Source organism: Gadus morhua, chromosome 3, assembly GCF_902167405.1.
Source record: "Gadus morhua chromosome 3, gadMor3.0, whole genome shotgun sequence".
NCBI classification, from domain to species: domain Eukaryota; kingdom Metazoa; phylum Chordata; class Actinopteri; order Gadiformes; family Gadidae; genus Gadus; species Gadus morhua.
Genome location: NC_044050.1, coordinates 9,519,397 through 9,533,348, shown reverse-complemented (window position 1 = coordinate 9,533,348; position 13,952 = coordinate 9,519,397). Strand labels below are relative to the sequence as shown.

At 45.5% G+C, this 13,952-nt stretch overlaps 1 protein-coding gene across 1 annotated transcript; it reads left to right on the top strand.

Annotated features, from left to right (window-relative positions):
• Window positions 1-3,142: 3,142 nt before the first annotated feature.
• LOC115540171 (pre-mRNA-splicing factor ATP-dependent RNA helicase DHX15) lies at window positions 3,143-13,714 on the top strand. Its single transcript, XM_030351246.1, has 14 exons — window positions 3,143-3,540; window positions 4,067-4,394; window positions 4,737-4,930; window positions 6,773-6,932; window positions 7,791-8,009; window positions 8,704-8,871; window positions 9,275-9,361; window positions 9,452-9,601; window positions 10,040-10,148; window positions 10,656-10,847; window positions 11,801-11,923; window positions 12,368-12,558; window positions 12,869-13,038; window positions 13,340-13,714. The coding sequence occupies exons 1-14, from the start codon at window positions 3,476-3,478 to the stop codon at window positions 13,455-13,457; spliced, it is 2,274 nt and encodes a 757-aa protein (XP_030207106.1). The 5' UTR covers window positions 3,143-3,475; the 3' UTR covers window positions 13,458-13,714.
• Window positions 13,715-13,952: the final 238 nt, after the last annotated feature.

The window sequence follows — 13,952 nt, the reverse complement described above, 5'->3', positions numbered from 1 at the left end:
AAACCAATTTAATGGATTGCATATTTAAAGTAAGCCAATCAAACTTTTTAATCCCGGTTGGGGTTGATCTTTTGCCTGAACCACAGATTTGATGATTTTATGAGGCCTTTCAAAGTGTCTAATATTGTTATAGTTATACATAGGCTAACCCAATGAAAACACAGGAGACCCTTTGTCCTCTGATGAAGGTTCTGCAGTGAGTCTGGTTAGAACAGACTCAATCTCATATGGCACTATACTGACCGCGGTCAGGTTTTTATCATACTTAACATGTCATGATGTGTTATTTTATAGTCATTGCCAAAGAACGTTTGGCAATTCATTAAGGGAGATCATTCAAACAGGGTTTGAATTATACATAATATATAATTGTATATAATTATATACATAATTGTTTATTATATAATTATCTATAATATACAATATATAGATAACATATAATATAGATAATTCAAATTCATATTTAAAAAAAAAAATCTTCTTCGAGCTATCTGATTGTTCAAAAAATATATTGGATCATTCCAAACACGTAATGATGTGTTCTTTTAAAGTCGTTTGCAAAAAAACATTACTGAAAGCCCGTATCAATATTAGGAATAAATATTTATTGGGTACATATGCAGTTACATGGTCTCAATACTGGTCAGGCTGTAAACAATTACATGTATTACTTATTATCCAATCCCATTCTTGGATGGGTATTTAAAGGCCTTCAACATCAACCTATTAACAGTGTTCATAAAACAAGGCTTGAATCACTATCTTGGAGGGCCAGGAGAGAATATCAAGGATTAGCAAAGAAGAAGAAAGAAACAGGATTTGTAATGCTCAAGGTGTTGACCAGCATTCGGTCAGGTCAACTGATTACACTGACAAGTTTTACATTGGGGATTGATGCCAGGATTGGAACGGGAAAAGGGTTTTGTACACACAAAAATGAAACAAGTTATTTTAAATCATTAAGGGTGGTCAAACAGGGTTTGAATTATAGACAATATATCATTTTATATAATTATATATGATATAATTATATATATTATATATAATGTATAATATATATATATATATATATATATATATATATATATATATATATATATATATATATATATATATATATATATATATATATATAATAAATATTTTTTGCAATTATTTTATTTCGAATGATCTGATTGGTCAAAAAGCAACATTTATATCGAGCAATCTCATTGGCCGAAAAATTCAATTTATTTCGAGTGATCTGATTGGTAAGCAACGAACAAAACGTTTTTGTGTACACTTGCTCTTTGTTATCTGATTGTTGATTTGAATCTTATAATAATAATAATAATAATAATAATACATTTTATTTATAACGCACTTTATATCAATTCAATGATCTCAAAGTGCTACAATGCACATTAAAAGAAAAGAGAAAAATGCAACAAAAAAATAAATAAATAATTAAATAAATAGCAGTTTAGCCAAAGGCTTTTCTAAAAAGATGGGTTTTTAGGCCTTTTTTAAAATAATCCACAGTCTGTGGGGCCCTTAGATGGTCAGGGAGAGCATTCCACAGACTGGGTGCAGCTGAGCAGAAGGCGCGGTCGCCCATAATTCGGAGCCTTGTCCTGGGAAGCTGGAGGAGGTTGGCCTGTCCAGGGCCCCGTTTCCCGATAACGATGGATCTTCGCTCGTACGATCATTCTCCCGATGGATCTTGCGATCCATCGATAATTTCTTTGGAGCGTTTCCCGAAACTCCTCTTAACGTGAACGCGCATTCGCTGCACTCACGACGTCGTAGGATTGTAACTGTCTACTGACACGGTGCTTAAATGGGCTCTGTAGGAGGGGGAGACGCAGGAATGTCGCAGGAAAATTGTGTTAAAAAGGGTTAAAATATATCCCCATCAAGGACAACAGCAGAGTAGCCTACGAAAAAAATAGACTGCAATTATATGAATGCTAAAGACATTAAAACACAATTGATTAGGCTTAAACCGACATATATCAGTCCTAATCCTGAATGCACTGTGCGTTTCACGGCATTTTCCCCCCTGAAATAATTCCATATGACAAAAAATTAAAAATAGCTTGTGTGACAACTACATTTATCTTAATGGGCTGATTTCTGAAACATGCTTTGCGCAGCAAAGAGAGCCGACTTAATCTGATTCCGCATAAGGGTTTCCTTGATTGATAATTTGATTGGCTATAAAAGCCCCTCCGGAAATAGGGTAAGGTATGTATTGATGAGGAATACAACGAAGCCCACCGTCTGGCCCGGTGCATCGTTGAGCGCACGATCGGGAGGTGGAAGTTGCGCTTTAGATGCCTTCACAAGTCAGGCGGAGGGCTCCAGTTTTCGCCGGCCAAGTCATGCGCCGTGATATGTGTGACGGCTATGTTGCACAACATTGCAGCTAAGGCTGGGGTGGCATTGCTTGAACCGGAGGACGCTGAGGACGATGACGACGAGGAAGATCGGTGTGAGGACGGCCTCCCTCATAACTACGCGGCTGGTTTTCATGCGCGTCGAAGAGTGATTGAGACTTTTTTTTAACCCCCTCCACCCTCCCACATGTCACTAAACATTCCCGTCAACGTGACCAATCCCCACCATATCCCAGCCTTTTGCCTGCTCCTTTGCTTGTTTTTTATAATTTATTTTATTTCTTTATTTTTAATTTTTTTAATTGTATTTTATTTTGTACATTATTTTATGCTACGTTTTATGAGTAGCCTATGTCAGTCTGCACAAATCCCCCCACTTTCTCTCACACATTTTGAGTGCCCTGCCTGCGCAAACATTTTCTGGACTGTCCCGTTTTATTTTGGCCATTTTAACATCTTTATTAATAAATTAATTAATAATCTTTATTAATTACCAAACTAAGAACATAAAGGCGCAATGCGTTTTACTAAAACGCATCCAATAGACGGAATGTCCGATGGTGTCGCCACTGAGGCTATAGCTGACGATTCTCTTAGAGTCCTACGAGTACCTACGAGCACCCCTGGAGTACTCGTTAGCTACGAGCGTTTTCAAGACGTTCGTTCCCCACGATGCTTTCGGGAAACGCGGTGAAAACTCTACGATGCCCTTTCGACGCACTTCACGATCCACTTAGGCTAACGACGCTTTCGGGAAACGGGGCCCAGAGCGGAGATGGCGTGAGGAGGAATGGGGGGTGATGAGTTCTTATGTGTTGAGTCGAGTGAACTCTTGTGGTATCCTGCAAAATATCGAGTCAAATAAAAGATGACACTTTGCCGACATAGATAAGAAAAATATACTTTGCAACAACCACACTCGGCACTGTTGCCTTGAGCCAACGCCACACAGCGGGTCGCTTCGCCGGAAGTTTTGTTTTTCTTCACGCATGCGCGCATCCAGCGCAGCTTGTCGGGAAAGGTAGTGACTCTGGATGCTATCTGCTGGATGCTAGCTACAGTTTGTTTTGAAATATCGCACAATTGTCCATAAAGACATGTCCAAAAGACATCGTCTAGATCTGGGCGATGACCACTCCACCAGTAAGAAGCGATCTGATGGGTAAGTTTCATTCTAACATTTAACAGTATCAGCTACGTTATCGAATCCATTAGCGCCGGGCTAGGCTACTGATCGCTACGTAGCTGCAACGTTAGCTTCTTATAAACCATTCATCTATTTTTAATCCAAGTCTTGTCATCTGATACACGGTTGTTTTGTTCTAGTCAACATGCCCCACAGTCGCACTTAAATCATGCACTTGCAGTGACCATCTTATATCCAGTCGTGGTCCACCTAAAGTGTATTTGTTTATTATTGGTGGTAGCATGCTAACGGCTAGCGAGGACAGCCCTATCCTCTGTCAGACGACAACGCTTCGTCCTAGCACATGTGCTTCTCGTTAGCTCAAAGATAGCCCCATATGTCATGCACGCCAACAATGAACTGTGCTAATATACGTTAATAAGCGTATAGTTTTTTCGCATAGTAGTGTATTTGTACATTTATTTGTAATCTGATGGTTTTTATTATCCAGAATGAAGACATTTCAAACTGACGAAGTTAAACCTTTTCATTCTGTGTTCAGGCGAGACAGGGATAGAGATCGGGAGGATCGCTCTAGGGACCGAGACCGGGACCGGGATAGAGACCGGGAGAAGGACGTCAAGCCCCCAGGTGTCTCCTACAACTGTGTCCCTCTCGGAGCAGCTATAGCACCCATCAAACCCAGCCTAGCCATGCACCAGCAAATAAATCCTTTCACCAACCTGCCACACACACCGCGCTACTATGAGATCCTTAAAAAAAGGTTACAACTGCCGGTGTGGGATTATAAGGAAAGCTTCAACGACATCATCACTCGTCATCAAAGTTTTGTGCTTGTTGGCGAGACGGGGTCCGGCAAGACAACCCAGGTTTGTCGTCACTTTCAAAACGTTATTTCCGTGTGTGTGTGCTAACGCTATACAGTCAAGTTGGCAAATCATAGCTCATAAGCAGGGGTTCCCTAACTGTTTCATTGCCCGACCCACCAGGGGAGTCACTTTTTGCAGAGTACCTACCAAATGTTAAGTCCTGTAAAATAAGCTGTACATTCTCATGACAATGAGAAGAAAGAATAGATTTATCCCTGTATAATGTCATATCAGAAATACACTTTTCAGCTTCAAATATACTAACGAAGAAATCAAACCGAATTTGAAGCCACTGTTCAAGATTCAGATTCTGTGGCCTCCTAATGTCGTCCATCTGTTCAGATCCCCCAGTGGTGCGTGGACCTGGTGAAAGGTATACCGGGGCCCAAGCGTGCGGTGGCCTGTACACAGCCCAGGAGGGTGGCTGCTATGAGCGTGGCCCAGAGAGTGGCTGACGAGATGGACATCATGCTGGGACAGGAGGTCGGCTACTCGATCAGATTTGAGGACTGCAGTTCGGCCAAAACAATATTGAAGTGAGTTTTGTGTATAGTGTTTACTTTGGACACCACATGCAACATGTGTGCATGCTTTACCTAGGGGTGTTACGATGCACGTATTTGTACCGAATCATCACGGTACAGGCACTTCGGTGTGGTTACAGAGGTCGACCGCAGTGCGTAAATGTTGCGTTAATATTGCGAATGTGAAGGCTTGTTTTGCGATGCAGAATTTACAACTTGAAGTCGGAGTTCCCCCCTGAACGTTTAGCCAAAGTATACTACTCCGACTCCGTAATCCGACTCCGTAACTACGGAGACCCCTCAGCAGCTCTCGGGATGTCGGATACGTAATGCAATTTGCCGCCCGATCGATCTTGTATGTTGACTACAAACCATGTAAGCAGTGTTGTAAATAAACTTCCAAAGCTTTTCAAATGTCACGTCGACTGATAGTTAAAAAATGTTGGGATGCGCACGTAAGCTACGCAGAGGTTCTCCGACAGGCTCTCCGGCTGCGGAGAGGGCTCTCCGTGTCTACGTACAGCACTTTAACATGCATACGCATTTGAAAAGGCACCATCCAGGTCTTCATTTTACCGTTGCTGTGAAAAAGAAAACAAGCTGTGCAAACCCAGCTCACGACACTATTTCAACAACCCCTGTCTGGGAATTCAGAAATGCAAATGCCATAACCAAGTTTATTGGTGTTTCGATTGCTGCTGATCTACGGCCATTCTCCGTTGTTGACAAACAAGCAGTTTTTTTAAATTTCCCCCTTAACTATGAACTGTACCGTACTGTGACTTCAAAACCGAGGTACGTACCGAACCGTGACTTTTGTGTACCGTTACACCCCTAGCTTTAACGTAACTTCACGTATCACGTTCACGTTTTCAAATTTCAAAGGCAGACAGCCTTGGTTTGGGCTTGCAGCCTTAAGGTGCTGGGTTCAATCCCACAGCCTTACGTAGGGACCCTTGAGCAAGATGCCCTGACCCCTAACTTACCTACCTTAATGGACCACCTGTTTTCACTGTAGGTTGGATAAAAGCTCAATGACAAAATACAAATAGAAATGCCCTGGCGTAAGTTTGAGATTACTTTGTTGATCCTTGTGGAAATGTTTTTTTAAAGTCTGTTAAAGGGCCATTGGGACCACTGTTTCAGCTGGAATTCAACACTGTGATTTTAAAAAAAGAAAAAAGCCTTTTGGGCTGACGGCTTTAGGAAAGAGGGGGGTGTATCCCCATGGTTACGATCGACGATAACTTTATGATACTTTTTTGTACTGTCGTTGTCTGTTATGAGCGTTATAATAAGCAATCTTGTATACTATATGCACCACACACCGTAGCATTATACAATCGGTGTCAGGGAAGCATATCCCTCACTCGGACACGGACATTAAATAAATCCTTGCTCAGATGGAGCTTCAGCATCAACACGCACACATCGCCATCGTTGCCTGTTGGTCGTGTCGTCAGACTACCTCGGAAAATGTAGTCTGGCGTCACGGAAACAATGTCGACTGGGTTCGAAGCAGAGTGGAATTTTCCCGTAGTGTTTAGGGGAGAATGGCCAATGATGCCACGGCCATGATAAAACGGCATCGATTACTTTGTTGATGATCATATGACATTTTTTTAACAACGTTTTAACATCATTGACATTTTAAGGGTGTCTAGAAGAGGGCAAGCTGAGTGCTGCGCTCCAGTGTCTGCCGATCCATTCTAATCACGACTAATCGTGAACATCCCTGATATTCACAAAGTGTACATATAGTATGTATAAACATACTATAAGGTGGCTCATGAAAGTGTTATGTTATAGTGATATGCACCTGTTGAACTGTGTGTGTTCTGTGTCCCTGTGCAGGTACATGACAGACGGTATGCTGCTCAGGGAGGCCATGAACGACCCGCTGCTGGAGCGCTACGGCGTGATCATTCTGGACGAGGCCCACGAGCGGACCCTGGCCACGGACATCCTGATGGGGGTGCTGAAGGAGGTGGTGCGGCAGCGCTCGGACCTCAAGGTGCACTTCTTTAAAAATAAATGTACAATTATTTCCCACACTTCACGCTTATTATAGTGCTGTGCTTTTCAAATTAACGTCTGATTGGTTAATATGAGCTGTTCTCTAAACCAAGGCTGCGGTGGATTAAAGCGACGGCATGTTGTTGGGTGGCAACAGCCTTCTCATTGAATACTGGACACATGATGGACATGTCGAACAAACAAATTGCAGGGCAATTTCCCAAATGTACTGTACATTTATTGTAAATACAGAAAAACAATGCCCCCTTGTGTTTAAAATTAAAGGTGACATATTATGCCACCAGGTGTGAGTGTGATTAGCCGTTGCAAGCCGTTTTGAAAATCAGCCTCTTCTGACATCTAAAGTGGGCGTGTCCACCTAGATGTATGACGGATAGATGAGCAACGTTTGCTACAGTCCGCTGGGTAGGCTGGTAGACTGATCTATCCAGCACACATGAAGGTGGACACGCCCACTTTTGCTGTCCGAAGAGGCTGATCTTCAAAACTGCTTGAAACGGCTAATCACACTCACACCTGGTGGTATATATGTCACCTCTTAATTTTACAAGGTGGCAGTGTTATTCTGTATTTGCAATAAATGTACAGTCCATTTGGGAAATTGCCCTGCAATTTGTTTGTACAATGTCCATCATGTGTCCGTCATTCAACAACACTCGAAGCTGTACATGTCGGCCCCTCTGCAAAGCTCCATGTTGACATGCAGTCATGTCTCTCTGTGGCCACACAGGCCTCCACCCTTACACTGACGTAGAAGAGCACGCCGGACTGGAGGTCCCACAGGCCTAAACGTCCCAAAGCAAACCTAACGCGGCATCCTCTTCTCCCCCACCAGGTCATCGTGATGAGCGCCACGCTGGACGCCGGGAAGTTCCAGGTGTACTTCGACAGTTGCCCCCTGCTGACCATCCCCGGGCGCACCCACCCCGTGGAGATCTTCTACACCCCCGAGCCCGAGCGAGACTACCTGGAGGCGGCCATCCGCACCGTCATCCAGATCCACATGTGCGAGGAGGAGGAGGGTGACTGCCTCCTCTTCCTCACGGGGCAAGAGGTCCGTGATCACGCCTTTTCATTTTTCAAAGGACCCCTGCTTTACCGCCATGTGTGATTATCGCATAAACCTCTGCAACACCCCGAAGGAAGAGTTATGCATGCATCTGAAAGTAGTAACCAAAATGTGCTCGTGTCGTCTCACCAGTAGCTCAAATATATGCAACCAACTCACTGAGAAGCAGATCCAAAACGGTTTAAATCCACTAATCCATTGTTTCTCAATGAGGGAGCAGCGCCCCCCTCAGGAGATGCAGGGGGTACTGCAGGGAGATGGGATGGATGCCTTATGCTGTCATGGAAGGGATCGGTTAATATATTTGAGTGAGGGGGGGAAAACCCCAATCGCACACTAAAAATAAAGTGCATGTGGACAGATGATCTAGAAATGTGTTGCACACGAGCTGTACAATGACTTCCCACACGTTTTCACCGAGGTGACACATTTATAATGTGTTGTGAATCACAATGTCGTTATTCCAACCCTCGCAGACGGCCCATTCAGCGATTATTATTATTTTTTCCAATCCATCACTTTATGCTGGGCGTTCATTCCTTAAATGTGAGGGCAGTAATATATTTTTTTTCCTGAACTCATTGTGGGAACCGGTGGCATTATCTGCTTTGTCTGAAATGATGGTGCTGGCCAAAGAGGTTTGAGTACCACTGAACTGATATTCTCCATCCCACTCCAGGAGATCGACGAGGCGTGCAAGCGGATCAAGCGCGAGGTGGACGACCTTGGGCCAGAGGTGGGGGACATCAAGATCATCCCCCTGTACTCCACCCTGCCCCCGCAGCAGCAGCAGAGGATCTTTGAGCCGCCGCCGCCCAGGAAGCCCGGCGGTGGAATAGGGAGAAAGGTAGCGCCCGAGGCCCCGCCCAACACACCAAAATAGCACCCTTCACAATCCATGCCAAAACAACATAGACATCCTATTGGCCAAGAGAACCCCTGTGAGATGTTGTTCTGAAGTGAAATGGAGTGTCGGCTGAAACAGGTTGTAAGAACAATCATAATACAAAATATAGCACATTAAAGATAAATATCTTTGCATATAGATGTATAGATACAGCACTTATTTTGTCAAAGGCCTAAGATAAAAGGTATGACAAAAGCAGTGTAAAATCCATGTCAGCAAAATGTGTTCAGAGATGATCTCCATGAAGGAAACTCAATCGGTCTTAATGCTGTTCTGCATCACGTTTCTTGTCAAACATCCCAGACATGTAGTTGAGAAGCCTCTGTCGCTCTACCCCCCCCAGGTTGTGGTGTCGACCAACATCGCAGAAACCTCCCTGACCATCGACGGTGTCGTGTTTGTGATCGACCCCGGCTTCGCCAAACAGAAGGTGGGTGAGACGGAAGGCTTTGTGCCGTCGGCCCCTTGAGAACCACCAGGAGCTCGTTGTAACGGGCGGCGTTTTGATCCCCGCGTCCAGGTGTACAACCCTCGTATCCGGGTGGAGTCGCTGCTCGTCACGGCCATCAGCAAGGCCTCGGCCCAGCAGCGGGCGGGGCGCGCCGGCCGCACGCGGCCAGGGAAGTGCTTCCGCCTCTACACGGAGAAGGCCTACAAAACAGAGATGCAGGTACACACGGGCGCACGGGATGGTCGAGGAGGGGTCAGGGGTACAGGGTAGGCAGGGTGTTGGGTGTTATCACTAGAATCATGGCGGGTTTGTTGCGATATCTTATGAATTCAAAAGGCTATTATTAACAGTATAACTGAGTGTCATTATGTCGAAGTATATGGAATTGTTATGAATGCTATCGGACTAAAACTAATTCTCCTTTCTCACTGACATTCCAAACCTCATATTGGATCATTTTAATATAATCTTGGCATAATTACTAGTAGTGACGGTATCTAGTAAATGGTTACACAACCAATATGAACACAAACTCTTCATTATTCTTAAGGTGAGATTGCTAAAATCGATATGTCCCATGGACCTCCTGCGAGCAAGGAGCTGTGTTGATTGGGGGGGACATCACATGTGTTAACCACGACCCTTTGACCTCCCTAGGACAACACGTACCCTGAGATCCTGAGGTCCAACCTGGGCTCTGTGGTTCTGCAGCTCAAGAAGCTGGGCATCGATGACCTCGTGCACTTTGACTTCATGGACCCGCCAGGTGAGTGGACCAGGGAGGCCTCCGTTACGCTGCTGTACAAGCCTGGTATACTGCTCCATGAAGCCTGATTCATAAGCCCTGGTATACTGCTCCACAAACCCTGATTCATAAGCCCTGGTATACTGCTCCATGATGCCTGGTTCACAAGGCCTGGTATACTGCTCCATGAAGCCTGATTCATAAGCCCTGGTATACTGCTCCATGATGCCTGGTTCACAAGGCCTGGTATACTGCTCCGTGATGCCTGGTTCACTGCTCCATGATGCCTGGTTCACTGCTCCATGATGCCTGGTTCACAAGGCCTGGTATACTGCTCCATGATGCCTGGTTCACAAGGCCTGGTATACTGCTCCGTGATGCCTGGTTCACAAGGCCTGGTATACTGCTCCATTAGGCCTGGTTCATAAGGCCTGGTATGCTGCTCCATGAAGCCTGGTTTATAGGATTAGGGTTTGGGCCTGCTATACTTCTTTGTGAACGGTCTCCCCATCGCCCCGCCCACTCCAGCCCCTGAGACGCTGATGCGGGCCCTGGAGCTTCTCAACTACCTGGCGGCGCTCAACGATGACGGAGACCTGACTGAGCTGGGCTCCATGATGGCGGAGTTCCCCCTGGACCCCCAGCTGGCCAAGCTGGTCATCGCCAGCTGCGAGTTCAACTGCTCCAACGAGATCCTGTCCATCACCGCCATGCTGTCAGGTAATGCCCAGAGCTGGGACGACTCGACAAACTGAACCACAACCATAGCGTCGGCGAGGGTAGATCAGTTATAGCACAGCCACAAGCAAACCAAAGCACTTTAGTTTAAACACTGCACTTTATTAGACCAGAACGTGGAATAATTGCTTTTCTAAATTATTATTTATTTTGTTAATAGTTACCTTGGAAGGCTCAGAGGGTGCAGTCAAAGTGGAAACCATCTTCTTGTTAATCTCCTCTATAGACACACCCTTACCCAGTGTGTCTCTGTCTTAGTTTACCTAAACGGTCCTCCGTTTCAGCGTCTCCTGAGTGTTGGTGTCAGAGCCTTATAATGACACATTGCAGTTCTGTTGAAAACTTATTTTTGGGATTTCACAGAAGCCAATGCATCAAACTCTGCAGAGTTGGGGGACTGTCCACAACAGTCTTGATCTGAGTCCAGATCCCCTTTATTTCCCCAAGAACTCACCCCTTCTAGTGTCACAAATCAGATTTAGGATTAAAATGTAATGGCAGACCGGCTCAAATCTGGGGGAACTGTATGTTTAACTTTTCACTTCATATTTGTTTCAACCAATCGCGTGGCTGGAGGAAGGGATCTGTAAGGATGTGATTGTCGAACACAAACTCGGCGAGCACTCGTTAACTGTTTAAAATAGACCGTCCATTGCAAATATATACTCCTGAATGCTTCATCCAGTCGCGTAAACCAGTTTCCTTCAATAGAGCATCTTGAAACAGGAAACATGGCCTAACTCCGCCCCTTGTAGTTCTTTGGATTCCCCCCCCCCCCCCCAGAGGCTCTGTAGGACTGGGCCCACTCTGTTGTTCCCCAGCAGCAGCAGCGGCAGCGTAGGCTTTGCTCCTTGGCTTTGCTCCGTGTGTGTTTGCGGATGCGTTGACTCATGCCTGTGGGCGGCTGTGTTGGGGCCCTCACCAACCCTGTCTAGTCCCGCAGTGCTTCGTACGACCCACCGAGGCCAAGAAGGCGGCCGACGAGTCCAAGATGCGCTTCGCCCACATCGACGGAGACCACCTGACCTTCCTCAACGTCTACCACGCCTTCAAGCAGAGTGAGTCACGCTGTTGGATTCGCTATATGGTTTAATTCCAATTCAACAAGGGGTGGTGCGGTACAATGGGCAACAACTCTATTTTGTTTCGCCCTTTTAATCGTCGAAAACAACGTTGAGAAGTGAGGTTTTCTTTTGAAAACGGGCCCTTTGGTGCATGTGTGCATGTTCAAATAAAATGCATTGATTTCAAAGAAACCACCAAAAAAGTACAGATTCTAAAATAATGTCTAAAATGTGTCAACATGTCAGAAGTGAATGACCCTAATAGAGCCAGGAGATTGTGTAGTGAGACGTAATCCCCCCCAAAGCGCTCTAAAGGAGGAGCAGGACATCGGAGTGGGCAGGGCGTTCCCAGCCCAAAGGTCCTGGCTTCCCCTCCAAGCTCCTAGAGCACATGATAATGCAAAGCAAGTATTGATCAGCCATGTCTCCTCCAACCAGACCATGAGTCCAACCAGTGGTGCTACGACAACTTTGTCAACTACCGCTCGCTGGTGTCTGCGGACAACGTGCGGCAGCAGCTGTCGCGCATCATGGACCGCTTCAGCCTCCCGCGGCGCAGCACCGAGTTCACCAGCCGGGACTACTACATCAACATCCGCCGCTCTCTCTGCACCGGCTTCTTCATGCAGGTGAGACCGGAGGCCTGCACACACCAGCCCCCCAACACTGACCGGTCGCTCCCTAAGAGCAGGACACCGGCCTGCACACGGCACCTCCCCACACTGACCGGACGCAGGAGACTTGTTTCTCGTCATGCAACTATGGCCTCCCGCTGTTTTTGTGTGTTCCTGGTAATTTACATTTATACCAATGATCTAGTTTACTTCATATATTTGCCTCTCTTGGTCTCTCCGTCTCTCCGTCTCTCTGCCCCCCCCCCCCTTTCTGTCTCTGCCTCTCTTGCACTCTCCGTCTCTCTCGCCCCCCCTCCCTCCGCAGGTGGCCCATCTAGAGCGCACGGGTCATTACCTCACCGTGAAGGACAACCAGGTGGTGCAGCTGCACCCCTCCACCGTCCTGGACCACAAGCCCGAGTGGGTGCTCTACAACGAGTTCGTCCTCACAACCAAGAACTACATCCGCACGTGTACAGACATCAAACCAGAATGGTGGGTCTCTTCTGCGCTCTGTAGGGACCATAGTGGGGTGCTGTCATATCTCCAGCACTGGGATGTGGTGCATCTGCTGTCATATTGCTCAACTGGCCGTCACCCCTTAAGTTGAGACGCTGCATCGCTTACAATTCAAAATATTTCGAAATAATAATAGAATATTGTTTTTGTGTAAATAACGTTAATGATTATCTCAATGTAAAATCCTCGGTAACACATTTGTTCTGTGGTATTCAGAGGTAAAGAAACAAACGTGTTATTTTCTAACTTTATCATGTACGTGTCTTTCATATTCCAGGCTGGTGAAGATTGCACCTCAATACTATGAAATGGGTAACTTCCCCCAATGTGAAGCCAAGAGACAGCTGGAGCGAATCGTTGCCAAACTAGAGACCAAGGAGTACACTCAGTACTGAACACCAGGCGACACGTCCCAGTTTTAGACCCTCCCCGTCTGTATCATGTATCTTAATCATTTGAGTTGATTCTGTTGTTTCATTTTTACTACGGTTCATTCTGTAAGTGTCGGATTAAATTTCCAACCCGGCGGAAAGATTTTCAAAAGGAATATCATGAACTCGTCACTTTGTTGTTCACTTTCCTGAAGGAAATTGCATAAAATCTAAAGGCTGTATATTCGCCTTGTTTCTTTAATAAAGGAGCTTTGACCTACTGTCTTTTCATATCTTCAAATGATTTCCCTATATAAAGGGCAAGAGGTTTTTATTGAGTATAACGTGCTCAGTAGAGGGTCAGCTTGACTCTGGACCGCCATGTCTTCTTGTATGTCGTGTTCTTTCTGTTGGATGATTTATTCACTAACTTGATCTGTCTATGCGGTTACTCAGACTTCAGATCCATTTGGCTGACACTATCAAGAAACGATTGTATTACAGTCCGACAAAGATGTT

Bases quoted from the DNA above. Each gene is read 5' to 3' on its own strand.
- LOC115540171 (XM_030351246.1), top strand. From the start codon at position 3,476: ATGTCCAAAAGACATCGTCTAGATCTGGGCGATGACCACTCCACCAGT. The intron at 3,541-4,066 runs GTAAGTTTCATT...TTCTGTGTTCAG, and splicing joins AGTAAGAAGCGATCTGATGG to GCGAGACAGGGATAGAGATC. The intron at 9,602-10,039 runs GTACACACGGGC...TGACCTCCCTAG, and splicing joins CCTACAAAACAGAGATGCAG to GACAACACGTACCCTGAGAT.